Source organism: Etheostoma spectabile, chromosome 7, assembly GCF_008692095.1.
Source record: "Etheostoma spectabile isolate EspeVRDwgs_2016 chromosome 7, UIUC_Espe_1.0, whole genome shotgun sequence".
NCBI classification, from domain to species: Eukaryota; Metazoa; Chordata; class Actinopteri; order Perciformes; family Percidae; genus Etheostoma; species Etheostoma spectabile.
The window spans coordinates 2,093,215-2,120,636 of record NC_045739.1 but is presented as its reverse complement, the minus strand read 5'-3'; the positions used below and the strand labels follow the sequence as shown (position 1 = coordinate 2,120,636).

Here is a 27,422-nt window from a genome sequence, read left to right as displayed (position 1 = left end):
AAAAAATGCAGACAGTTTTGAACATATATATTTTTTATTCATATATATAATAAATTTGTATGTACAATTTATTCTTCTTTTGTAAAGTAACACAATTAAAGAGAATGCTTTGATTGCAAACAGTGTTTCATACTAAAGGGAGGAGGGGACAAAAATGGAAAAGTGCTCATAAAACTAGTGTCTGTTATTGTCCTCTTGTAACTGTACTTTCAGTAGACAACAGGAGTTTGTCATTGTTTTGCCAGAAGATCAGAATCTGAAGGCCAGGATTCATAAAATAGGTAAGAGGTACCAGATGAGAATCATAAAGAGATTTACATCACAGACAGCTCCTGCATTATAAAAGAAATATCCACCACACAATGTGAGGCTTTGGCTTTTATCGCACTGACTTTCATTGAAGCTCACACTCGCTACAATCCAGGATTGGTTTATCTCGCGTCAACAACAGTTTGCTTTCACAGCTGTAGTAGGTGCCCACTGTTTGCAATCCTGTTTGTAAGTTCATCTGCTTACTTAGATTTGTTCAAACCAAAGTGTTGTTGTGTGTTGTCAGGGTTTAATCACTGACAGGAATAATGGTACATTCAACAAAGCACAGCTAGGACAGTGGAAGGTGGCCACTGATTCACAAAGGGTGATGTCTGATTGTCTGTCAGTCAGCCTTAGTAGACAAAGTATGACACCATACACATAAATAACATCACAAAAAACCGTCCAGTGTACGGATTCTTCCTTAAGAACATTGGTAAGAGGTAAGTCCTCCCCCCCAATGGTAATACTTTAAACAAAATGTAATAATAAAATTTCTTTTCTTTAAAGCAGTTGAGACAGTCATGCAATATGCAGCCTAGTTAAACTAACGGCTGGCTACAGGGCCTACTTTATGAAGTTGAAGAAATCCACGAATCGTGAACTGATCGAGGTTAGCGTTTTTGTAGGAGGCAGGTAATTAAGCTTGTGGCGATGCCACAATATAAAGGAAATGGGGCCAGAGGTTTGGTGTAACATGCTAAATTTTATCTGTATGCACAGAAATGAATCAGGAGATTCCTAGGCCCAGAGAAACGGTCTTTAAGTGAGGGCTGTAGGTGTCGGCCTGGGTCTGGGGGATTGAGATCCAGGCCCAGCCAGCTTTAAGGTCTTGTAGAAAAGAAAATATCTTAGGTGGAGTACACACTCCCGGAAATGTCTGCGTGGCAGCTTTAAAGTATCACCACATTGAATACCACTCACATTTCACAAACTGTACACGTCACGTCAATACAAAAGAGGGTTTTCCACCACAGAGGACCCGTGCTTAATGTGTGAGAGGCCTCTGTCCTGTTGTGCTCTTGCTGCCTGTATTCCTTTGCGTGGACATCACATGAATAGACAGATAGCAGGGGGTTAGGTAGAGGAGCAGTCAGTGTCTACATTCTGAACTTGGAGACGGTCAGACACAAAAGACTGAGAGGAAAGAGAGAAGGGGCTGAGTGGCTTCACGGGAGAATTGTTTTGTGCTCAATGAGTTTTGAAGGCACTGTCACCTGTCACATGATGTCAACAAAGAACTCACAGGGATTGCCCATAGCATGCTGGAAGGATTGGCGACTGGCAGTGAGCTCAGGAGGAACGGCTGCTAACTCTCTTCCAGGAGGGGCTCCAGGGGGCGTGCTGCTACTCACTGAGGTCTTGGGGGCCAGATGGGCAAGACAATAAGGGGGAGGCAAGCCTGGGGGACCGTAGGAGGAGGCATGGCTTCGCTCGCTGTGGGCACATGAGCCTGGCGCTGGCTGGGTGAAGGGGGCATGGCTGTAGGTGAAGGAGAGGTGGCTGTTCTTTGAGTGAGAGTAAGTCCTGTGCAACTGACTGTGACTTGATCGAGCATGGCTGTGACTGGAGACGGTGTGGCTGTGATGGCTCATTTGGCTGGTGGACCCACCACGCCTCCCTCCACGGACACGGTGCTCTGATTCACTGCATGTTGACCTTTGGCCCTTCTCCTGTGGGGAGGGGAGTCTACCTTTGCCTGCGCTGGGGTTGGATCCACTGCTTCGGCTTCCTTTTGAGGAAACAAAAATTGATATTTTAGCTTGGTTGTCCACAGTATAAGTACACTTAACAATATGAAACAGTCAGAAGCTCCATCTCATCAGCTACAGCTGATTTAGACCAACTGCTTTAGCTACTGATTTACACTGAGGCAGGTCACACATTGAACAAAATACTGTATATTATAAGGCTTATTGAAGCCTTCATGAACTGCAACAGACACTATACATCACATGGTATGTCAAAAAGAGAAAGATCTCCTTATGTGCAATACACAATACAATGCATGAATGCTATTAAATTCACTACTGGACTTTGTTTAAGGTGTGACAAGATATGTTCTTATGCAATCTAGTAAGAGTCAACAGTCAATGGCAAACATGACAATTAAAAGGATTCTTCCCCCAAGTTCCACCTGCAGCAACTCATACCATGGGCTTCACCTGATATTCATACAAACACCAAAAACATTCACGGGTTATAAATGTAAACATGATACACCTGCATCAGTAAGACACTACTACACAGCACTTGGCTGATAATACAGAATAACACAACTTACACTATAGATTTGTTTAAGAAGGTTATTATATATTGTTTTAAAGTAGGTTAGTGTCATGTGTCAATGCTGATAATGCACACTGGTGGCGTCGTACTGATGGTGTACCACGCTGTTGCGAAATCACTCATTCCACACCTCCCCTTCCGCAATGAGCCCAACAGTACTGGGTAAAGTGGTGCATGATCGCCCCCTATCAGTGAGAATGATAGCACAAACCCTGGAGTGATCATCCTGCATCATGCACCTCCCAGCACAGTACGAATGCATGCCCAGGGGTGCAGAGAGGGAGAATGGACAAACAGGACAAACACGGGCAGAGGAAAACGCATTGGAAGGGCGGAGGGAAAAAAACAACCTTAAAGCCACACTATGATAGGTGGAGAATGTTGAGTACAAGATAAAGAGAAAGAGAGGAGGAATAGAATAAGATGAAGAAGATGAATGGTGAGATAGAGAGAGCAAGAAGAAAGAGAGCAGCAGAGGAGGAGAGGGGGTTAGCAGGCTTACCGGTTCCCCCAGTGTCCTGGGACTACCTCCTCCTTCAGTCTACCGTTGCCCAGCAGAAACAGAGGGAACAACAGAATTACACACACCTCCCAGCCCTTCCCGTAGACCTAATGGACCTTACCACTTTACATCTGGCCCATATGGTCAGAACTAATTTACACCCGTGGCTGCTTTAGGCCCTTTCCTTGTCATCCAACTAAAAAAAATCTTCAAATTACGGAGAAACTGCTCTTTAAAAAAAGCAAAAAACGCAAACATGCTATTATTAAAACAAGCAGGCAGAAACATAATTACCCACAAAGACTTGTTTGAAAGTGCCAAAAGAAACAAAAATACATACAAAATGCATTGCATGGCTATTCTTATCTTTGTCATCTCTCTGTCCCTAAACGTTTCAAAGGTTGCAGAAGAACCAACTGACAACAGTGACAACCGGCGAAAGCAAGACATGTCAATTTCTGAATGAACAACTCAAAACAATAAAAAATCAAAGTAAGATGGTAACATGTAACATGTAGCCGGCTTAAAATATATATTACAACCACACTGTCACAGCCACCCACTCATGTACATGTGCACCCCCTGGTTCTCCACTCTCCCTCAATGCAGATATCCAAAAACCATGCAGAAGCAACACAAAGCACTGATCACGTTCTGATTCATGATGAAAACAAAGGATCATTTGAGAACTGATGAAGAGGGATGGACTCGGTGTGGATCATTTCAAGCTGGCAATTAGTAATCAACATGGTTGATCAGATTGTTTTTGTTTACACACCCAGTACTGCAGAGCTGTCCGCTGCATGACTCAAGATGCTCATGATTGACCTGACAATACAGGACGCGTTTCAGAATACACATATTTGATAATAAAGATGCAATCCAATGTCAGAAATTAGCACGAGTGAGACACTTATTAATACTGACATCATGTGTCAACAATATTTAGATTAGTGATAATGCCATGTTGCATGTTGAGTCAAATTATCACATTAATTAATGAAAGCCAGATAGAAAACTCAAAGGCCCGTTTCACCCCTGCTTTTCATTGCTCACCCTCGCTGTTCTGGCTGCCTGCGCTCCCACTGTGGAAACTGTGGCACGGGTCTGAGTATCCTGGCGGGAAGCTGGGGGGTGCAGAGGGAAAGGGAGGGTAGGGGAATGGCTGCCCACCCAAGGGCCAGGGGTTGCTGGTGGGAGGGAGCGGTGCCAGAGTGTCCTGCTCAGAGCCTCCACCGCTGGATCCCTCATTTAAATTGAGTGATGCCATGTCTTATTGGAGAAAAAACAGAACCAGTAAGGGAAAATTTTAGTATAATCCTTATATTCATAAAAAAAATCCATCCACATAGAGTTGCATTATTAGCACAATTAGAGAAGTAGCTGTACTTTGGCAGAGGTCCCCGAAGGTATAGTAGCATTGCTCGGAGAAGGTGATCTTGTTGACGGTGTGTCTCAGGTAGCCATGTTTCAGCAGACTGCTAGCGTACTTCCTCGCATCTCGCCGGTCCTTGAATCCCTCAACTCTGGAGTAAAGCCAGTCCACCACGTCAGCACCTGACACAGCAACAAACACAAACACACACACAAGCTCCAATGTGTTGAACAGATGCTAAAAATACTCAACACGCATAACAGCCACAGCGGCTGCATATGGAAAGGCAGCACAGTGTTGTAAGAAGTTTGAATAAAGTTGGTTTGATTAATGCCCAAACTACTGTATGTACGATAGTTTATAGGCCTCCGACGTTGATTTTGAGGTTAGAAAAATAAACAAATACTTCTACTACTACTTCTAGAATTTAAGAATAATAAACCTCAAAGAAATGACTTGAGGGATTTAAGAAAAAGTTAGTATGTGATTACCGATAGTGTAATAAATGTTTTTGCCTGTTTTAAATTTCACATTTGTAATTCAACTTAGCAAATAAACATTCAGAAAACATATTCATTTATTTGTTCTTCTTTTTGGGGTGTTTATTTTGGGTGAGTTACTGGGGCATTAGGCTATTCCTGATACACCAATGTACCTATGTTCAGAGCACTAAGCATACAGCGCAGGCCTGTGTATATCTCCAACCTACAAGCATTACTTACAGTGCATTTACAGTCTACATGAAACAAAGGTTTGCGTTTTGTTTTGTGTGTGCTCACACAGCTCAGCTTTTCTCACCAATGACAGCGTTGGCGATGGTGATCTTCAACCACATCCTGTCTCGAATCTCCAGGCCAGAGTCAGGCAACTGCATCACCTTGACGATGGTTGCCATGTCTGTTTTACTTGCAGATAGAGGCAAGTCGTCAAACTCTAGGATAGGAGAGAAGTGAGAAAGTATTAACATGTGGAACTTTTCAATTGTTTTAAATGTTGTAAGGTTATCATAATTACCACATAATGGATGCTTCATAGAGTGAGTTGGTGGTTGGTTGTTTTTACCATAGTGTGGGTAAGGTCCTGTCAGAGCAGTGGTGTGTGAAATCCATGCTGCTGGGTCAATGGGTCTCACTGGCTCAGCTGAACACATGAAATAAATGAGGCAACTTGGATAATAGTTTCAAAAGGTCAAACCTGTTCAGGAACATCAGTAACATTGCTCCAAATGTAATAAAAATTATGCATTTGCAAAGAAAAATTAGATATGTATTTGTGTGGTTGCAATATAGAACTAGTGTCGTTCTTACCACGAGGGATGGTGAAGTAGCTTCGTGGAGATGGGTCCCAACATTTGGCAACAGTAAGACTAATAGGACTGGAGAAGAAGCAAATAGAAAATCAGTTTACATGTATTACCACTGTGAACAGAACAGACTACTGTCTACATTCATCTCTTATACTGTTTTAATCCTCAGCTCAGAGATCAAGTCAGTGTTGCATTCGGCGGGAAGTAAGTCCCACAAGTCAGTAAATGACACCACACGTTAATCTGCATATTCATACTGTAGGGGGATCTAACGTTTTTTTTAGGCCAAGGACCACTTAGCTGAAAGAGAGACGGAGCAAGGTCATAAATTGTATAAAACTGAGTTGCATATTAAAAGACAGACAGCCAGACAGATAAAAATGGATGGATAGATATTCATATATTATTTATACATCATGGTTTAAACATACATGTAGAGGGCACAGTGAATCCTTAAGGATACATGTGATTGTACCAGTGGATGGTTACCATAGTGGCTACCTTAAGGCAAGCCCATCATCAATGTTGTGTATATTCATTTTCTTTTTAACAAAGAGGCTGATTTATCTTTGTTAATATGTTGGATTCATGTTAATGTATATTTTCAGGCATAATTTTTCCTTTTGAAAAAAAACTTTGCAACTCTGAGGACCCCCTAGGCATTGTGGACTCCCTGTTAAAAAGCTGTAGAATATTAGTGTGTACAGTAAAGTTAAGTTGTATGTCCTGTTAAAGCTTGCTCTAAACCCATTAACCAGCACGAGGGTGAGGCAGGAAAGTAGATAATAAATGTGGTCTGGAAAAAGTGTTTTAAGTGTGTTAAATTTAGCAAAAAACACGCTGTTTTGGCAACAATCGATAAACTGCAGGGATATGCTTGTATTTTACACTCAGGATTTTTCTCAAAAGGCTTTCCTTTAATTTTTTAAATCCTTTTAGAACCTAAACAGCACCTTATATGATTAACGTGTCAGTCTGAAGTGTAAGATTACACCTTACATACAATAAGTTAAGCTCTCAATATGATAATGTTCCACAGTTAAATAATGCTCAGTAGTTGTCTGAGTTAGCTGTCTGTTCTTACCCAGTTTTGGAAACAATCTCTCTGAGGATCCTCACAGCGTCGTCATTGCTCATGTTCTCAAAGTTTACGTCATTCACCTGATTGGCAGACAACAAAATACATAATTGACTCATTAAATACAATTTGTGTTTTGAAGCTCTGCAGAAGGCAGGGTATTCATGCACTTGTACAGTGCACATTAATCTCTGCACTGCTCTTAGGCCTTCAGATGACTGCAAATCCTAAGCTGCTTTCTAAGGGATACACAGTCAAAATAAAACCTATATTGTAAATGTGGGAAACAACAAATTTTGGTCGGCCATGTTTTAAAGAGGGTGTAACTGTACAGCTCAGCCATACAGAGATCAAGAGAGAGGCATTAACAGGAAGGAAAAGGAGAGGCAGAACTACAACTTTTACAAAATAGCCTCTTAACAGAAGTGAATGCAACATTGTAGTTCTTAATAGGTCACAAAGCCTCAGACAGAAATACAGTAATCTCTTTATGTGTCATGATCAGCTTTCACACATACATACAGCAGCTGCAGAGGAGTTTTCATTCTGCCAAAAACATTGATATCTACCACAAAAGACGCGCATGATGACGAAAACTCCAAATGTTCAATAATATTTTGTATCTGTGAGAGTACCTGAAGGAGCATGTCTCCAGGTTCTATTCTTCCATCAGCAGCCACAGCGCCTCCTTTCATTATGGAGCCAATGTAGATGCCGCCGTCTCCCCGGTCATTACTCTGACCAACAATACTGATACCTAGAAAGTTGTACTTCTCTGTCAGGGAGAAAACAGGGAATACACAGTATTAGGTCTGAAAAACATGCTAATAGCTATGCTATAGATATATACAGTCCCTGACAAAAGTCTTGTCGCTTGTGTACAAATTGACCTGAAGTGCCGCTGAAATATATTTCTAATCAAGATTTATTTACAAGAAATGGCTCATTTAAATCCCAACAGCTTTTGTAATAATGTTTCAGTGCAAAAAAGAAACTGTCAAAATTTATTCTAATATTCACAGCTTGGTAAAGCCCATTGAGTTAATTTTTGCAAAGACATAAGTGTTGTCGCCTTGTCATATGAGCTTCACCTGTGACTAATAATGGATCAATTAGGTCTCAGGTGTGTATAAAAACCCCAGTACACTAGACCTTCACATCAACTGCAACTAGACCTCTGCAAACAGGCCTAAGATTCACCCTGAGACTAAAGTTTTGATTATCAAGAGGCTGAAGACCAGATCCACTGCTGATGTGGCAGACACCTTCAATGTGTCTCAGCGTCAAGTACAGAGGATTAAAAAAACATTTGAAGACACTGGAGATGTTTTTGAGAAGCCCAGGTCAGGCAGACCCCGCAAGACAACTGCTCGAGAGGACCGTTTGTTGGCTCAAAAATCCAAGGCCAGCCCATTTTCCAATGCAGCAGAGCTCCACCAGACCTGGTCCCCTGAAGTCCCTGTGTCAACCAGAACAGTTTGTCGGATTCTGTCTCGAAATGGCCTCCATGGTCGAATCAGTGCCCAGAAGCCAGCACAAAACAAAAGACAATTGAAAAACCGTGTGGCATTTGCCAGGCCACAGCTCGGGCCGAGAAGACTGCTCTGACTAATAGAGGATTGGACCCCTGGAGAAAGAATGAGTAAAAAGGTTGGAATTTGTTCAGAGATGAACTCTATCATGTTGATTTAAAACCTTCCAGTTTACCGCCAAACTATTACAGGGAATTCACCATTCAAGCCCGCCGGGCTCCAAGTGCCACTCAGAAAACATTACAACTTTGCGATGCGCACACCAATCGGGTTTCTGGTTTCACATCCATGACTGGGGGCAGTGTCGACCACCTGCAGGTGGAGGCCAACCCCCATCAAAAAGTCTCAAATACCAAGAAATCTTAGCTACTTCTTATAATCCCAACCATAAAAGAGGCCAAATTCTCCAGCAGGATGGTGCTCCATCGCATACTTCCATCTCCACTTCAAAGTTCCTCAAGGCAAAGAAGATCAAGATGCTCCAGGATTGGCCGGCCCAGTCACCAGACATGAACATCATTGAGCATACGTGGGTTAGGATGAAAGAGGAAGCATGGAAGACCAAACCAAAGAATATTGATGAACTCTGGGAGGCATGCAGGACTACTTTCCTAGCTATTCCTGATGACTTCATCAATACATTGTATGAATCCTTGCCAAACCGCATGGATGCAGTCCTTCAAGCTCATGGAAGTCATACAAGATATTAAATTTGAATCTCACAGCACCACTATTTAATTTGCTGACATATTTTAGTAATTTGTAGTAAATTTGTTCAATTTCTGTATAGGCGACAAAACTTTTGTCTGGCCAAAATTTGACCTTTCTGTCTTGTTTAAATAATACATCTTTTTTTAGTGAAACTCATTTATTTCAGTGCATGAGCTATTTCTTACACCAATTGATTAATTAAAAGTCAGGTTAATAGCAGGTGTTTCTACAAAATAGATAAGCGAGAAAACTTTTGTCAGGGACTGTATACTGTATACACAATGGAAGTGTTCGGTTTACCCATGTTGAGCGTGACAGTGATGATGTTGAGGCTCATAGTTGAGTCTGTGATACTGCTAAAGGATGAAGACTGAAAAGACAGGAAGAAGACACAATACATGACTTACAGTAAAACACATCAGAAATAATCCAAGTGGCTGTATCAATCAGCTCACTCATCTGTTTCTCATACTCAATGTCAATTTGTTTCATTCCACCAGGGGCAATGATGTGTCTCAGCGGTGCTCACCCGGTCTATTTTGGCCACTTTGTGCCTCCGTCGGCGACGCTTGTGTCTTCTCATCAGCTGTGAAGAAGAACTCTGTTCTGTGGAGCTACTGAGCCTGAAACACAGAAGAAAAGATGGAAAATAATGATTTGGAGAGGGAAAGCTATGATATTGGAATAGGAAGTAAGTACATCCATACCATATGGGAGACTGTAAAGAAATGACCTCACACGTTAAGCAAAATGTTGTTTACAGTGTAAATGTGTGTGTAGATTTATATACAGGAGGTAGACAAAATGAAAGAAAACATTCGCAGTAAAATACAATCGTGCTTTACATAACAAGAATGCAAACTAATTGTCACTTTGGAAGCCAACGTTTGTAGTGCTGTTAACCCCCCCCCCCCCTTGAATGTTGCATCCACAACACAACGTCTGTAAGCAGCTTTATGTTGCCTTGGAAGAAGATGACATACAGCATATATACTGTGCTGCTATTTGGTTTTTAACTCAAAGTTTTAGTATGTAACATTTTGTTATTAATGAACGTCTGTTACATTCAGCCATTGCCAAATGAGTTGCTACAAAGCTAATTAAGACTAGCAGCTCCACACAACTCTCTCTGTATTTCTCAGTATGGCTGTGTTCAGAAGATTGTGGCGTCCAGTGATGAAGACAGATTTGTTGTCATTACTTAGAATTCCTCATGGGGGAGACAGAAATTAAGCACTATAGCTTTAATGACTGACATCTGTAGCTGATTGTGATTTAAAGGAGTCACAGCCTATATAGCTGGTAGATCAATTACAACTAGAGCTGAAACAATTAGTTGATTAATCACTTAATTGATTAAAAAAATGTAATCAGCTAGTATTTTGATCATGGATTAAGCAAAAATGCAAAATATTTGCTAAATGCCATTTCACAAGTGTGAGGGTTTTCTGCTTTTTGTGAGTGTTATATCTTTGCTAATTGTATATCTATGGGTTTTGGACTGTTAGAGAGGTAAAACAGGTGATTTGAAACACAGAGAGTGTCAGGACAGTGATTAATCAATAAAAAAGAATGGATTCATTAATGGAAATAATTGTTAAATGCAGCCCTAGCCACAGTCAACATATTGTATTTTAAGTTGTTTACTAACTACTAATCACTATTTTTTTGAAAAACAACAGATTCAGAAACAAACAAACGCTATTGATCTGAGTGTCTGGACAGAGAAGAAACATGTTTTGATGTGAGGTTGAATGTTACCTGCTAGCATCCTCGTCTTCATCGCTGTCAACAAATGAGCTGGATTCCAACTCGCTGCTCATTACTGAGGCGCTGTCGTAACCCATGGCTGAGTCCCTTGCAGTGCGCTCTGATTTTGAGTGGCCGTTGATGCGAGGGACTGGGGAGAGAAAGAGCAGAGCAGCATTTAGTCAGACAGGAGGTAGCGTTGCTTATAGCGGGGTCAATTCAGAACGAGAGGGAGCAAACAAGAAGGGGAGGAAAGACAGTGTTAGTAACAGTGGCGCATTTGGAAAAAGATAATAGTTATCTGTGCAACAGTGACGGAAACAACACAGGAGCTTTAATCTCTGAGACCTGTGGAAGATTTGAGCATTGTTGAAAATATGAACTGAAAAGCAGAACTTGGTTTTCTACTGTATACTGTCTACAGTAGAGTACAGGGGGTGGGGGGATGGAATAAAGCAATAACAAGGACTTTGGCTTCAGTACAATATTGAAAAGGTAAAAATAATGGCTATATAATAAAGTTTAAAAATAAATTCAGCTACTTGAGATCTAATTTGATTATTTATATTTTTTTAATTTAACTCAAACAATCAACAGTATGTTGTAAAAGAAGAATAAACAACATAAAATCACAAAGATAAAACACAAACATAGACAAACCAATCAGATTTTACCAAATAATAAAAAAAGGATACGTTTGAGAAGGAGCAGGCAGAAGGATAATGCTTATGCAGTCCTGCCCCTACTTCACAATATCATGTTATTATAGAAAAAGCAATTAGATATACAGTATTTACTTTAATACAGTGCCTTACTGTACTCTCACTATACCAGCAGTGTACAACTACCCTGGCCATCACCATACATACATTGCCAGTGAGGCGGTGCTGTCTCAGGGTGACAGCGGATTGGCTGGAAAGGTCTCATAAGGCTAAGAGGGTGTGGCAGCCAGCGTATTCGCCGAGAGCAAGCAAAACATTCCAGCAATGTGGTAGCTCCCATCACTTGCTCCGCCCAGAGGGTTCTTCTATGAACGCTGGGCTATTAAACATAAGCACTCAATCAGCAGAGACATCCACTGCGATGATCAACACAACCATATTTCCTCCCACGCTCAGTTGACTGACACACCAGAGAAAACAAGAGTGCAGGTTCACCGAGCCAGACTGAAATCTGTGTCTTTTGTGCTGTGATCCGTCTGTGCTAGTTGCTCTCTAAAAGCCAGTCTGAGACCAAGATGCTCTCTGCCCACCAGCTGGCTCCTGACAGCTTCTCTACAATAGAGGCAGTGACAAAAATAGGGAATAAGCATAAAGGTACTTCGTGAAGAGCGGCAAGTAATGAAACAAGAAGTGAAACTTTGGATGTATTTTCAATCTTGACATTTTCAAAAGAAAAACAAGAACCCGACTATTAGAACTAACGATAATCACATTGTAATCATAGAAAAACCTGGATTAAACTAACCACAACATATATCATATAACATCAAATGTCAAATGTCATCGACGGACATAACACAACAAATCCCTCTCACCAAAGCAGACAATGCGCCTTCATCCGATGTGCAGAGAAACTGAGCTGGGAGTCAGGAGGAAGTATTGCCTCGTCCCTCCCTCCCATGGCACGTAACTACAGAATGACTTCTAATCTGTCTCTGACCAATCAGATGATGGTTTTCTCCAAAACGGAGATAAGTTGGGATTGGATATGATGTGCTGTCATGTCCCATCCTTGCCTCAGGTGAAAACACCATCAGGTTATTAAAAACCCAAATGCTTTTAGCAGCATTGCATCATGAAAAATATTTTTTCAAATACTTTTAATAACGGAGGAAGGCTCACCAGCTGTTTTTGCTTTGTGTTAATACTTTAACACAAGCAGAAGTGCTTTGGCTAAGCCATGTCTTCTTTGACATCAACCATTCAGCCCTGAACAGCATTATAATTAAAAGCAATGGCTTTTTTATATATTTTTTTGGTGTATTAAATGTTCTCTGCTACAATGTAATAATTGAACATTAGAGTCTTGTCTTACAACCGGTTAAGATGCAGAGCACCTGGCGGCATTGAAACAGATCATATCCCATAACTCCATCCAACATGCAACACTTGTTCAACCTCCGAAAAGGTTCAACTGCTGCATTATTCATCCATTCATTCTAAAACGCTACAGCACAAACAGAAAATAAGAAGGGATTTGTTTACCGGGGCTGAGCACTTTAACAGATCACTGTAAAACAGCAAGCATTCACGCTGAGAAGAAATCACTTGAAGCGTGTGTATAAGGTGACAGGGTAATTCCTGCTGCTGCTGCAGGCTGCAAGGTAAAGAGGTGGGGCAACCAGCAATGTGACGACAATAGCAATCACTGAGCGAACACAGCCACATCGAGGTACAATACGTGAAGGTCTTTCTTGATAGATTTATGAGCCAGCTAGCTGGTTGATGATCCTTAATAAATTCTCTGCAAAGTTCATTGAGGTATTTCAACATCAGCCAACAAACAAAAGCTGTGCACTTGGCAGCAGTAGATCTGACAAGTTGAGCAATATGTCTTAAGCCTAATAAAAAAAAACCTGCACAATATATACCAGAATGATGTAATCAATAGATGTGAATGTGCGGTTATTCGGCGAGGATCAAGTTGAATCTGTTTCCAATAATGCAAAACAGTTACAGCTTTTCCTACAACTTCAACTTGATGCTTTGCTCTGCCGAGGACAAGGGGAGAAGAGTCAGAGAGACAACTGGCTTTGCTGTGAGTAAAACCAAAAGCAGAGTGTGAGCATCAGAAGCTGCTGATTCATTATTTCCTGTCATAAAAACAAAACGAATTCTGCCAAAAAAAAAGGTCTGTGTGGCAAGAACAGGAATAGAATGAAGCAGATCTCTCAAAATATCACAGGCATGCTGATAACAGAATACACCTTTTCCTGCAGCACCAGTATACTAGTCTATCCTGTTCTCTCATGTGATGTTGCTTGGCAGGCTCTCATATTAAAAACACTGGGTCTGTAAAGGAAAGCAGTTCTTTCACAGGAGCAGGAGGAAAGCTGTCCTTCTTCTACCAAAGTGATTTCTATAGAAATTGCTGCGGTCAAATGTCAAAGCGATAAAGCAGATGTGTCCACACTTGATAACGGCTGTCAGGGGCTTTTTAAAAGCAAGATTCTAACATTTCTTTTCAAAGTAGACTGTAGATGGTTGCACTTATATCTCAACAATAGCTGAAAAAGATGTGAAATTTCACTAAACACTAGTGTCTTCTGACAGTAGGTGTAATCATCGTACAGGATTGGAGTGTAACTACCAAGTTGAAAACAGCCTCTGACCATGAACCTGAGCCGCACACAGGAAACAGAAGTAGGGTTCACTGGGAAGACAGGGAATTCCAGAAAGTTTGACAACTTCTTCACTCCTTACTTTAATCACTCTTCAGAGAAAGTGGATATCTATGTGTTTCTAGGTCTCACATTGCTAAAGCTCAATATACAACATCCCTGAGGGCATCTTTACATCCAGGTCTGCTGTCTTTCCACTTTTCTTTTCTTTTTTAAAGGTAGTTAAGTGTTGAGTGAGAGGCAGTGAACTGTAATTACTTGTAAATGACGAGATAATTGCATTTTTAGGATCCATCTGTTCCTGGTTGATAATACTCACGCTCAGTTTCTCTTGCTCTCCTCCGTGCCCGCTCTCTCTCTCGCTCTCTGCGATGGCTCAGGAGAGACTCTGTTCCCGTCTCGGTGTCCAGGCCATCTCGACTGCTCACCGCGTTGGCACTACAATTCACACATTGTAAAATTTCAGTCAGATTCGTAATGATGTACAAAACACACACAAACTCCCTCTGTCTCTCTCACAGAAGATCTTTCAAATTCCCTAGCCAGTCTGTGACCAACACTCCTGAATATAATCCCTCGCTACGATATACTTCTGTCTGTTGTAATATCTGTTTGCCTGCCATTCAGCCTTAGGGGAGTATGCAACTCATATTACGACTCTGTTACAAATTCAATCCCTCTGGCCAAAATAGCAGTTTCATTGTTCTGCGGTATGTGATGTGTTTTCCACTAAGTGTCATTAATGACCAGATACCCTGCGAGGGAGCCATTCTGGACAATACTGGCATTAATGAGACCTATTGAAAGCCCAGATGGTGCCTGGAGCACGAGTGGAAGAGAGAGACAGAGAGGGGAGAATGACAGATTGCATAAAAAAGCAAGAAGTGTTTGATCAGGTGTGGGCTGAGCAATAAGCTGGCCTGTATACTTGGGGTCTGGGAGGAGTCTAGGGGTTCTGGTGGGGCTGGAGGACAGATTGGTATTCTGTCTGAGGGTTGGAGACGCTGTGGCCTCAGGCACCACGGTTAAAGGACCTACACAGCCACCGGGCACCTAGGAAACCTAAAGCTGGTGAGAACTCTACTCAGCGCTGTCAGTCTGTCACACACACTTAAGCATGTGTGCAACATGTTCCCTACACCTGCATAAATAATTGCACTTTCACGCTGGCGCATTCATGCACTCATGCACGCTCAGATGGCAGTGCTCATGTGCAAACAGTGTCATTATCATAGTATACAAACAGAACAAAAGAGGCATAAAACACAAACATCATCCTGCAATGGTTTAAAAGCAATGTTCTTACACACCTCAGTGGCAGCGTGTGGATGATCAAAGCAAATTAAAACACAAGAGCAGACAATATGCTGTGTCTGCTGTGTTCACTCAGCCGGATGAAGCATTCAATGAGGCATGCTTCTGCTACACGCTTCTGCTGCGATGGTACTAATGGGTGCACCTGGTCCGGGCTTCACCAGTACAGGTCAGTGCATGTATGTAAATATCCTGTAACTATGTATATGCATAGTTTGGATGTATTTCTATTGGTAGTTATTGGACAGCAGTGGGAGGATGGATGTGGTGGTGACTGCCTGTCTGTCAAGGCTGTCAATGGCTGCTGACCAGCCGGGGCGGCAGGTCTGCTGATCCGGGGGGAGATTATCCAAGGCGCTAGGCTGCAGCTGTGAACAAATGACACCCCCTTTCAACCCACCCCTGTCTGCTGCCAATCGCCACCCCCTCCCTCTTGGAAATGGAGATGGGTGTACCCTATATAACCGTTCTATCAACCCTTTAATGTCAGTTAATCCGGATTACCAGGCAGAAGCACATCAGTTGTGTGCATTCTCAGCCAAAAACACCTATTCTGTGTGCCATTCATGCCAACAAACACATGAAATGCATGAATACAGCACAAGAGAAAATGAAGTGGTAATAATATTCTGGCTATTTACAGAGAGAAGTAAAGGGTGGAAGACGGGATTCATTTCAGAAAGAGAGGAGATTTTCTATATGGCTATTCACCATGCTGTTTCTCTGAGAGAAAGGCCTGCCTATCTGACTCAAAGAGAGAAAGAGAAAGGAAGAGTGAAGGAGGGGCGGGGGGACATGACGTGGGGTAATGGGGCCGGCACTTTCTCTTTTTGTTCCACAAGGTGGCGTAGTCGTAGTAAAAGCTGGCCAGGAACAATAAAGTCATCAGGACAGCTGACAGCCAAACGGCAGGGGGCAGCCCATTGAGGGCAAGAGCGAGCTGAGATGTCAAACGCTGGATAAAGAGATACACTGAGACATGACAGATTGCATGTTCTCAATATAGAGCCTCAGCCATATTGCTCTAGTGCAGTAATGGCAACAACCCTTGCCCCCTGCCGCCCCCCAGCCCTTCCCGCTATATTTAGCGTGGGACTTCTGCTTAGCGAGTGCAGTGATATTCTCCAATCTGCCAGTTTGAAGTCAAAGTCTGGACTCAGGTAAGAGTCATCAGGCTGGCGAGAACATCTCCATTTCTTAGCTTTTAGGCACCAACATGTTTATGGGCTGCATGTGCCTTTATTAGCCGAGTATGGATGAGTGACTGAATACAATGGGCCTCACTGACTGCCAGTATTTGCCTGAAGATGTTTATGATGCGAAGTCTATTTCAAGAATCAGCAGCACTGGCAGCATACGCATCATGTTTACACCGATGAGCGGAGTAACGCCTTACTCCATGGTTGAGTGGGCAGATGGAACATACACATAAGTGGGAGAAATAATCACAGTCCATGCATGTTCCTACACTCAAGCTTTAACACATAGTTTATGCCATGTTCACACACAGGCGTATAGACCACCTACACCTCCCATATGAGCCTGTGGTGACAAATCTCTCCAATGAGCTTTCCACATTCTGATTAGCACATATGGCACGCTGTGAAATAAAAAGGTCACCCAATGCACAGGATCGGGTGGTTGAATACAGCTGCCTACCGTGCATGCCCATGTGTGTGAAATTGTGCATACATGACAGGCAGTAATCAGCCTACTTACTGGAAGGAGGGAGGCCGTGAGTCTCCAATGCCCCCTGTTCTCTCGAGAGGAGGGGGCAGCTCTGGATGGCTCTCTGTGCACTGAGATCCTCCATCAGAGTGGGCACTCTCTGCCAGGACCAACTGAGAGAGACAAGTTGGAGCAAAGGAAAGATTTGTTAAAGAGCAGACATATTCAGTGCTGAGAGAAACACAAACAATATTGTGTTAAATAATATAGGCCCCATAGTAGGAAGGCACCGATCCAACATTTTCAGTCATGATACCGATACCCGGGCTTTGGGCATCGGCCAAAACCGAGTCTCGATCCAATACCCAGTGTTTAATTAATAAGCTGTATGGCTCACTGGGTGGAAGTGACTGGGATCATTTTCCTATGTGTAAGACAACATTAGACTGGACTTTAACATTGATTTCCTAATTTATTTGTTACGAAACCAAATGTAATAAATAAATACAGAGATATAGATTTACTAAACTTTGTTGATTATTCAAATTAAAAATTGTGACAGCAACTTGGTAAAACATCTTCAAAATGAACAGGAGTTACAATTCAAGGGTAAACTTTTTTAATGCAACAAATTGCTCAAAACTTACACAGAAATTACAGTATATGATGTATATAATACATAAACATAGAATTGAATTAAATAGATCAGCACAATTGTCTTCGATACACGATCCATCTTTTTGAGTCAGTATCAGCCCGATATCAGTATCAGATCAGTGCATCCCTAACCCATAGTGGAAAAAAAGAGAGGATCAAAAACAACGTCAACCAACTTTGCAACACAGTGATACTGAGACCAGAGACAAGCACATTGCATGTACAAGTACAGAGGAAAGGCTATGAAATGAGATGCTGCGAAGAAGCCTATAGGGATGACTGGTGGCTGGCTGCATAAAAACCACTTGAGAAACACAGCGAACGACAACAAACAAAACAAAAGACCACACTGCTTGAACTCAGCTGAGTGTCAGCACAAAGGATGATGTCCCATAGATACTACTTTCCTTTCATCTGAGCCTGAATAATGAAGGTTATAGCAGGTAGTCGTGGAAATAACAGCAACTGCATGGACTATGATTATTCTAATGTGAGCTTTTTGGATTCACAGATGTCACTATCACCTTCTGTCTCTGTGTGCTGTGTCCATGCCCACTCGGATTCCACTCTGGTTCTTGGCTCTCCAGCTTTGTGCAAAATTGATTTTGGTGTTTGACATTATTATTACAGTAAGATGGATGCACTGCTCTGACTTTTTCTCTCCTGACACTCATTCCGAATCTAATAACCAGTGCACCAGCTCATTAGAGTTATTTTATGGAAGGTAATATGAGGCAAGGACTTGATGTACAGTTGTTGATGGTCTCACGCTTGCCATAACTGTCAAACAGCCGGAATTAAGAAACGTCGGAGCATACTCTGGAATGACACAACAGTATGATTCTTCTAATTGCATTATATGTGGCTGATATAAAAAAAATATTAAAACATTTAAAAAAATGTATGCAACTGTTAAAAATGCATTTAATCGGTTAAGAAATATCTTTATGAAAGGAGTTCCCAGCTCCTTGCAGGGGCCGCTGTGGATCAGTGGTAGAGTGGTTGCCTGCCAATCGGAAGGTCGATGGTTTGATCCCTGGCTCTGGAGTCCCATGTCAAAGTGTCTTTGGGCAAGACACTGAACCCAAAGTTTCCCCCGATGCCATTGCACCGGCTTGTACGACAGCCTTGGCCACAGTGTATGAATGTGTGTAAATGGTGAATGGTTCCTGTACTATGTAAAAGCTCTTTGAGTAGTTGTTAAGACTAGATAAGTGAGAACTCCTGGTGTAGTGTATGGAGTCCTTCTGGTAAATGAAATGTGAGTCAGTCTTGAAGATGCATAAAATACCTTTGGGCTAAGTATTTGTTGAGCAGCAGTGTCGGTACACATAGACTAATTTGTGGCAGTGCGCCACACAATCAACACCGCCCGCCACACACTGCGTTTCATTATTTTAAAGATAATATTTTTGGGGCTTTTCCCTTTATTAGACTGTGGCAGTGGACAGACAGGAAATGGGAGAGATGGGGGATGACTACTTAAACTGCAGGACTTGGCCTACATGGGGCAAACACTCTTACTGGGTGAGCTAGAGGTCGCCCCTTCGTTATTATAATTACCATTTTATTATTATAATTAACATTTTTACGCATTTGTTCAGCTGCATTTTCTTTCCCTGCTCTCAACTACCAACAAATCTGGCAACTTTCTGTAAAAAATTCGCCAGTAGTGTCCAGCGAGCACGAGAGATATTTCTCTGCTGTGGCCTCTAAAACAGTCACGTCTCTCTGAATCTGTTTTGTGAGGAGCACAGGAGCAGCCCCTCCCCTCCCCTCCCCTCTCTCCTCATGTGCGCCAGCACCGCGCACAGTGAGCAGGCAGGTGGAAAGATAAGAAGGGACAGGGTGCGGGGCCGGTGTAGGTCGGACAGACAGCAGGACGCGACAGGAGAAAGACGCCGCTGAGCTGGACTGGCCCTGGGCAAGCCAGCCTTCTTTGAAAATTCTTTATAGATTTTTTTCCCTCCCTTTGTAGAATTTCTTTTTTTAATTCAAAGAGAGGCTACCTAAGTAATAATTACAAGTTAAAATAAATTTCTGTAATGAATTTGTGATTAGTTGGCTAAAGATCTCTATTTCTTTCTATCTACCTTGCTGACACAACCATTAAGCTTTATGCAAATGATTACGTAATGACATCCCAATATGTAACTGACTGTTTGTCGTCGTTTCCCCCCCCCCCCCCCCCCCCCGCCCCAATTGCTTTCTAATCTGTAGGAAACACTGTGTGAGTGTGGTAAAGTGGGACCACATGCTTGAAGTCCTGTCGTTAGTATTGAGACTGTGTAAAGGCCCTGACACACTAACCCAACGGCTGACCATTGGCAGAAAAGGCAGTCGCACTGACGGCCTCCCCGAGTTGGCCAAAAAAAGTGCCTCGGAACGCAATGAAGCAATGCTGATTGCCGTTTGCCGACAACAGCTGATTGGATGAACGCGTCACGTGGGTCTGGTTTTTCCGGAAATTCAAAGCAAGACTGTCATGGCGGCTTGTTCAGAATACAATCTCTTGTTTTACTTAAAGAAAACTAATGAATTTCATACTGGATTGTTAAAATAATCTAAAAAAAAAAAAAACACTAAGTAGATTAAACACGGACTGTCGAACTAATATATACGTTCTTGCTCTAGAATTCCATCAACGTTTGCTTTAACCTGTGTCTTCTGTTCTGTACAACAGAACAATAATTATATGTAAATCCTCCTTTAACATGACAGATTGATTTGATTTATCATACTTTATTGTCCCCGTAGAAAAATCTGGATTCAAAACCCTGTTTATCTTAAATAAATAAAAATCACTATGAAGCTACAGAAGTAAATAGAGTAACTGACATTGAAAAAGGTTTCACTATAGTACGATATTCCTTGTTTAAGCAGTCAAAATCAGCCACTTCTGATTATATTTTGTAACAGTAGCTAAGTTTAATATCTAATGGAATCACCCATACTTATACAATACAGCTGAACAGTGAGCTCAAGGTGAAGAGTGTTTAAAAAGCTCTGCGGAGGCGTTACATGGCTAGATTTACATGATCCACAAGTGCTCCACATTTCTTTGGTTAGTGCTGAGGCAGCACACCGGGGAGAGAGGGGCAGCATGGGTGCACAATCCATCTCACTTACCCAGGACACTACTCTCCCGTTGAAGCAGGGCAGCTTGGCGTTGTCATCGGAAATCTCTTCTTTGACAACCCTGGGGAACAAGCAGACAGATACAGTCAGGCTAACCAACCAGGAGAAGGACACATATTGAGTTGATATACTGAAGAAATTCTGATACAGACTGAGAGAAATTCATGCTTTGTAAGTCAAATCTTCCACAATGCTTTCAAACAGCTTAAGTTTGTACCCTTGTTGGCGCGGGTAAGCTCAATGAGCAGTAGGGATGACACACTCAGTCAAAGCCTCTATTTGTTTATTGATTTATGGACATTAGCTTCTTTATTAGTCTTTGAGTAACACTAAGCACAACAATGTGATAAGGTCCGCTCAAGCTGGCAAGGATAGGGCCACAAATCAGCAATAAATGGGTAGTAACCTTTGCATGTGTGCCCTGTTGATAGATAGATAGATAGACAGATAAATAGATAGATAGATAGATAGATAGATAGAAATAGATAGATAGATAGATAGAATAGATAGATAGATAGATGATAGAGGACAGACAGATTGACCTACAGACAGATAGACAGACAGACAGACAAATGTTTTATACATGTGTGAGTGGGTAGGAAAATCCTCAGAGCGGCGACAACAGGGTGTCAAGGCACAGGAGTGTGTATTAATAGAGTGATCTAGTGTGCGATCCTCCCTCAGTGTGTTGGTAAGTTGGTTGTAAATTCCCTCCCCTGACCTGCTGGGACACAGCAGCAACCAGTTCCCGCACCTGCTAGGTTGTGTCACGTAGATCAAACCTGGAGCTGGTCAATAGGTACAGGAGATGAGCTGGCAAACACCTTACACGCACGGACATACACACACATAACCCCCTTGTATGTCTTTGTGCACAGCGTTTTTGTTTTTTGCAAAGGCTTTTTTTCTAGAAATGGAACGACCAAGCATTTCTGAGCGTCTGTGGGAATCTCACATTAGCTCCTTGGCTTTGAACACGGTACATGAAAAGGGTGAGGCACAAGTTGAGAGCTGCATTAAAGCCTAAGGTTTGATGCAGGGGTGTCTCTGACAGCGACTTTACAGATTAGTTTTCCACTTCTTGTTTGCCAGAACTTCCCTGGCTACTGAAATGATTAGTCAAGCCGGGTTGTGTTATTGTGCGTGCTGTGGGAGCTGTATTGCTGGGAATGGTGGACGGAGATAACGTAGCCTTGTGGCTGGAACTGACGACCACAGAGTCAGCCGCTGTGGCTTGTTCTACCTCAGGGAGGGGAAGGGAGGGAGGGGTGGGCTGACTCTGCCAGCTGCTTGTTAGGTAGGAAGTGTTTGCATCCTCTCTCTCGAGCTGCATGACCAGCTGTAAGGTGACTTGTGAGGATGTGGGAGTGGCCCGTGTAAAGGAAATATCAACGCTTCTTCTTTCTAATGTTTGACTTGGATAAGGTTGCCTTTTCCACTTGCGCACACACAGGTCACCAATGTTACTGCATTTTGACATTTTCTGAAAGAACTGGCATGCAAAAAATAAATCTCTTATATATATCCCTGTGTTTCGTAAAAACTGGAACCAGATGAACCAAGAAATGATTGCAATCATAAAAGATGACGTCTTTATCATGCGGTAAAATACCCATGGCCTGCATTCTTTTTAGTTTCCATCTGATATCAGAGGCAGTGTTAGTTCCACCCTGAACACTTAAAAAGCACACACACACACACACGCACGCGCACACAAACTAACAGTAACCCCTGTTTAGAGAGGCATATGACAGGTGTAGGCTGCTGTCACAGATCTGACTTCTTAGATCTGTGACAGCTTAACTAGGACAGATTTCACAGGATAATGACAAAAGATTTATTCTGGTGATCACTAATATTCCACTGCTGTGGATATCTGTGTAGCTGGGGAAGATTAGATGTGTTTGTTTATGCATTGATAGACAGAGGAGGGCTGGGTTGCTACAGCTTAAAGCAGAAACCAGGGGCAGGAGAAGCCTGCCAACACCGGCCAGCAGCCCAAGGACTTTGATGGGCTGATGCTAATGATACTATAAACAGGGAAGCAAAATATTTTACTTCAATTTGACACAGATGCTGCTCAGTAAAGAGCAAAATTCAACTTTAACCACCTAGAAAGCTGTTAATAATAGCATGCATATTGTTGGTGTCAAAGTAATTACTGTAACTGTCTGATTTTCATAGCATCACAATAACAAAGTTTAGATGTTTGGGGTTTTCCATTTTCCATTGATCTAGGGCTGCACAATATGAGGAGATATGCGACACGCGATAACGTTGTTGAATATCACTATAACAGTAATACATGCAAAAAAAATACAGATATTAAAGTGTGCTCAGTTCTGCTGCTTTCTAGCCTGTAAATCCAGACCCAAATTCAAAAGATTAAGGGTCTGGCATCGAGTAATGAAAGTTGCCCATCTCGAGGGGGCGTTACCAAGCGTACATTTGAAAATCTCCCTGCACGCAATTGGATAACACAACGACCAATCACAACAACACACAGGGTGACGTATCCAGAGCCCCATATGCTTAGCTACCAGCAGAGCTAACTGGTAGATTAAACTGTCGTCATCTGTTTAGCTCGCCTCTGGCCCGCCTATATCCGATACACCGATGTGATTGGTGCAGCTTGGCTACAAGGGCATAGTTAATGAGCAGCATTACTCGATGCCAGATAACTCGCTGATTAAATTCAAATTGTTCTCTTGCAAGAACTCTGAATTTCCAGGGTAGCTGCTTTTGGTATTCTGCTAAAATATAAAAACTTGCTTGTTGAAGAAAATCATTTCCAACATTCTTCTATTGACAGTGTTAAAAAAGAATGATAGTGACATTTTAAAGTGCAGTTTTCTACAGATACTCTCCTTTTAACTATCTAAATAAAATCTCTTAGTGTCTCGCAGCCTTTCTCATTGTGTTTATTATGCAAGTTGATTGCGTTAAGGATAAAAAATAAAACATTACAGTAAAAGTATTGTTGTTAATGCTATGACACACAAATGCAGTATAACCTGTGAAATCTGTCACTATCCTCAAACAGGCGAGGTGAGGCAGGGGTGCATATGTGCAGAAGACTGCAGATGTTTGTCCTCTAACTACAGGGGATTAGCACCCCTACCTCAGCAGAAGAAAGATTCCCCTACCAACCCCCTGTTTTCTTTCTTTATTTATTCATTTAATTTAGATTATTTGTTGGGCCTTTATTTGACAGGACAGCTGAAAACATGAAAGGAGACAGAGAGGGGGGAATGACATGCAGCAAAGGGCTGCAAGTCGGAGACGAACCCGGGCCCGCTGCGTCGAGGAGTAAACCTCTATATGTGGGCGCCCGCTCTAACAACTGAGGTATCCAGGCGCCCCGGCCCCCTGTTTTCTAAGGCACAGACAAGACTGTTTCTTTCAGAGCTTCAGCTTGGCTGCTTCCTCAGCTCCAGAGTGCCTCTGTGACTTGCATTATAGTGAGGTCTCAAACCCACTCACCACCAGTGGCAATGACAAAACGCCATACCATCCCCTTGAAGTCTCTGAAAAAAGCCAAGTGGGTTGCTTGAAAACATGTGCTCCATTAGCTTCCTGTCTTATGAATATGGATGAATGAATGAATATTACTGGGGGGAAACCAACTGAGGTATGAAATGTGCACAAAGAAGCGTTCATCGTTTAATTTCCCTACGCTCTGTTGTGTGGACAGAAATGCCACAGCCCAGGGTTACATGTAACCACCGATTCCAAAGGGAACTGAAATGACATGTTCACTGCGGTAAGCTGAGGCTTTTCGGGGACAAACCGTTTATCAAATTTGTGTGGCCATTACTTAGAGAGCTGATATTGCCAGCACAAAAGTAGTTCAGCAATCCCATAAGAAAATGTCTGTTTTTTTCTGCACAGCAGGGGGTCTACTACAGAGGACCTTGCACTGACTGCTAATTTACATTTCAAACACTGTCTATAACTGCAAGGGATTTGATGTTTTCCTCTCTGCTCAGCAGTCTTATTCCTCCCTAGCTAATTCTCCAGCAGCCATACTGTCCGTGTGTATGCAGTACAGCCAGAAAGGCTACCACAAAGCGCTGCTATCCTCTGTGCCTTTGACTAGGTTTGCTTCCATACTGTGCCAGTACCATACGGCACTCACACAGAGCCTGCATATTCAACCTTAACTCAAAGGCTGGAATGCTGATGGAGACGCCTTTATAAAACGGAGTATTGTGGAAAACACATTCATTTGACAATGTCCAATTCATTGCATAATTTGACATGAGTTGCTGGTGCACATGCAGGAGCAGGTCGTCCTACTTTAGCGGTGTGTTCAGCAACACGGAGCCACGTCTCCATGTGGAGAAAGCAAACATGCTTTGTTTGTTTTCATAATCTTCTTGTCGATCACCTGAGGCCCAGTGAGCAGCCAGGCCTGCAGTGCAACAGAGGCAGGAAGCCGGGGCTGGGGACAAAGCAGCGCACCAAGCCTAGCCTGCCACCAGGAAGAGCCAGTTTCCCTCACAAGGTCAGGCTGCAGTGGAAATGTATGACGTTTGGCTCTATAGACACTGCCTGCGTCTGCATTTCCTCCAACCATGTTTGCCATTACTATGCTAGATATTAATGTGTGTGGGCCCATGTATGACAGTTCAGGCTGGAATGAGAAATAGGCACTGACACAAATATGTTATCCTCAGCAGAGGCCTAAAGCAAATAGATCTCGCTGACCAAGAGAGAGCTTTAAAAAAGAGCTTTGTAGACCTGCTACAACTCCAGAAAATCAGGATGGGGCTACAAAAAGAGGAACAGAGAGAAAACAAAAGAAGAGAAAGAAGGAAGAAATATTCCAGCATCCAATGGCTAGAAGAAGTAGTCCCCGTGACTTTCTGGGGTAGAATTCACCGTGAAAATAAGAAAATACAGTAAAGACAAATACTACTAAATTATTCCATTAGGCATCAATCATTTGCTAAAAAAAACTTTTTTATACAACATGTAATGCATTATGCTACAACATAATCAGGTTAAATATGACTGTATGTTTAACCATGAAAGTATCTCTCCTGACAAGTAAATGACCATACTATATTATCACCAAATAGAAGGATGTGATGGTGATTGCCCTTCCCTGTGTATTATTTAACCTAAATGTATTCCTCAGGAAAACAAACATTTCTAATCTGTCAGTCCGCTATTACTGTAATAACACAGAATATCCTTTAGAAATAAAAAAGTTCATGAGGATGTAGTATTGTTCAACAGATCTCCCTCTCTGGGGCCATTACATGCAAAAGGTGGCTCCATGATTGCATATCTAGTAGTCACAGCCACTGGCTTGGGGTTGCTATATTCCCTTGGGATTCACCTGCAGTCCATTGTGTGTTTTTGTAAAAAAAAAAAAAAAATTATAAGTGGATGAATAAAACACATGCTGGAAATGACATGCTACAATAACCAGACACAGGGAATCCAAAACAAGACAACATGAAAACAACAAAAAAAAACATGTGGACGCTTTGTCAACATTGCACATGGTTCATACAATGACACTAATGTGGGTTAATAGATTGATGTTAATAAGGGGAGCAAGGGTCTGGTTCTGTGTAATGCATGCAGGGCTGCGTGATTAGGGCTCTGGACAGATCTGGTATCACTTTAAACACTCATGTGTCTCCTCCACTGCGCACAGGGCAGTAACAACGAGCAGGTGCCAGGAGCGTGGAAACAGACAGGGTGCTGTAGTTGGCACACATGGAACAATGTTGCAGCCAGCGCCGTCTGATGTTGCCTATCACGGCCTGTAATAAGCGCTTTACATAGGATACACAAGCAAACACACACGCACACACTGCAATAATAAATAAGTGAGCCAGACGAACAGGCGAATACTAATCATGGTGGCCACTTACCCAAAATCCTGGTCCATCGATTTGAAGAAGAATTTGTAGCTATTGACCGGTCGGTTGTTGAGGACATTTTTAAAATCCGCTAAGGTGACTTTCTCTGGAGAGACGGACAGTTTGACCAGATAAGGAGTCTCCTCCTCGTCTATGTGATATATGATTTTAGTCTCCGCCATGAGAGTGAGGGAAGGACAATCATTGACACATGAAAGGAACAAGGGTTGGCAGCGCAATAAACAGGCCTGCTATGTTAACCAGCTACCCGTAGAATAACATAACAGCAGTCCCTAATACATAAACCTGGACACAACACGATGGGAAATACAGCTCCGTGTGTTGGACAAAACCAGAGAAAATCCAGACATAATCGCGTTGTGAGAGCCTGTATTCCTGCTCCGGTGTGAGTCGCTACGGTGGCTCTCTCGGCACTAAAACAGGAAGGGACAGTCCACATCCTTGCGATATGGAGTTGGGAATATTGCTATTTTTTTTTTTTTTACAGGCTAATTGGTAAGACAGTGCTGTCATCTAGTGGTATGTCTGGGCTGTGCGCAGGCCATTAC

General features: G+C 42.4%; 1 protein-coding gene across 8 annotated transcripts; it reads right to left on the bottom strand.

The window, feature by feature from the left end:
• Positions 1-528: 528 nt before the first annotated feature.
• Positions 529-27,327, bottom strand: dvl1a (dishevelled segment polarity protein 1a). Of its 8 annotated transcripts, XR_004332642.1 has the most exons (16): positions 26,866-27,327; positions 20,966-21,035; positions 17,231-17,352; positions 14,517-14,635; positions 10,867-11,005; positions 9,635-9,728; positions 9,406-9,475; positions 7,498-7,637; positions 6,869-6,945; positions 5,786-5,853; positions 5,277-5,618; positions 4,493-4,660; positions 4,160-4,375; positions 3,882-3,931; positions 3,104-3,142; positions 1,799-2,044 (listed from the first exon to the last, which is right to left on the bottom strand). XR_004332642.1 is itself a non-coding variant. In XM_032520222.1 (15 exons), the coding sequence occupies exons 1-15, from the start codon at positions 27,033-27,035 to the stop codon at positions 1,533-1,535; spliced, it is 2,226 nt and encodes a 741-aa protein (XP_032376113.1). In that variant the 5' UTR covers positions 27,036-27,320; the 3' UTR covers positions 529-1,532. The 8 variants fall into 8 exon arrangements, 7 of the variants coding, with proteins under 7 accessions (XP_032376113.1, XP_032376114.1, XP_032376112.1 ...); XM_032520222.1 differs by lacking the exons at positions 3,104-3,142; positions 3,882-3,931 and having other exon boundaries at positions 529-2,044; positions 5,277-5,411; positions 5,493-5,618; positions 26,866-27,320; XM_032520223.1 differs by lacking the exons at positions 3,104-3,142; positions 3,882-3,931 and having other exon boundaries at positions 529-2,044; positions 5,277-5,411; positions 5,541-5,618; positions 26,866-27,320.
• Positions 27,328-27,422: the final 95 nt, after the last annotated feature.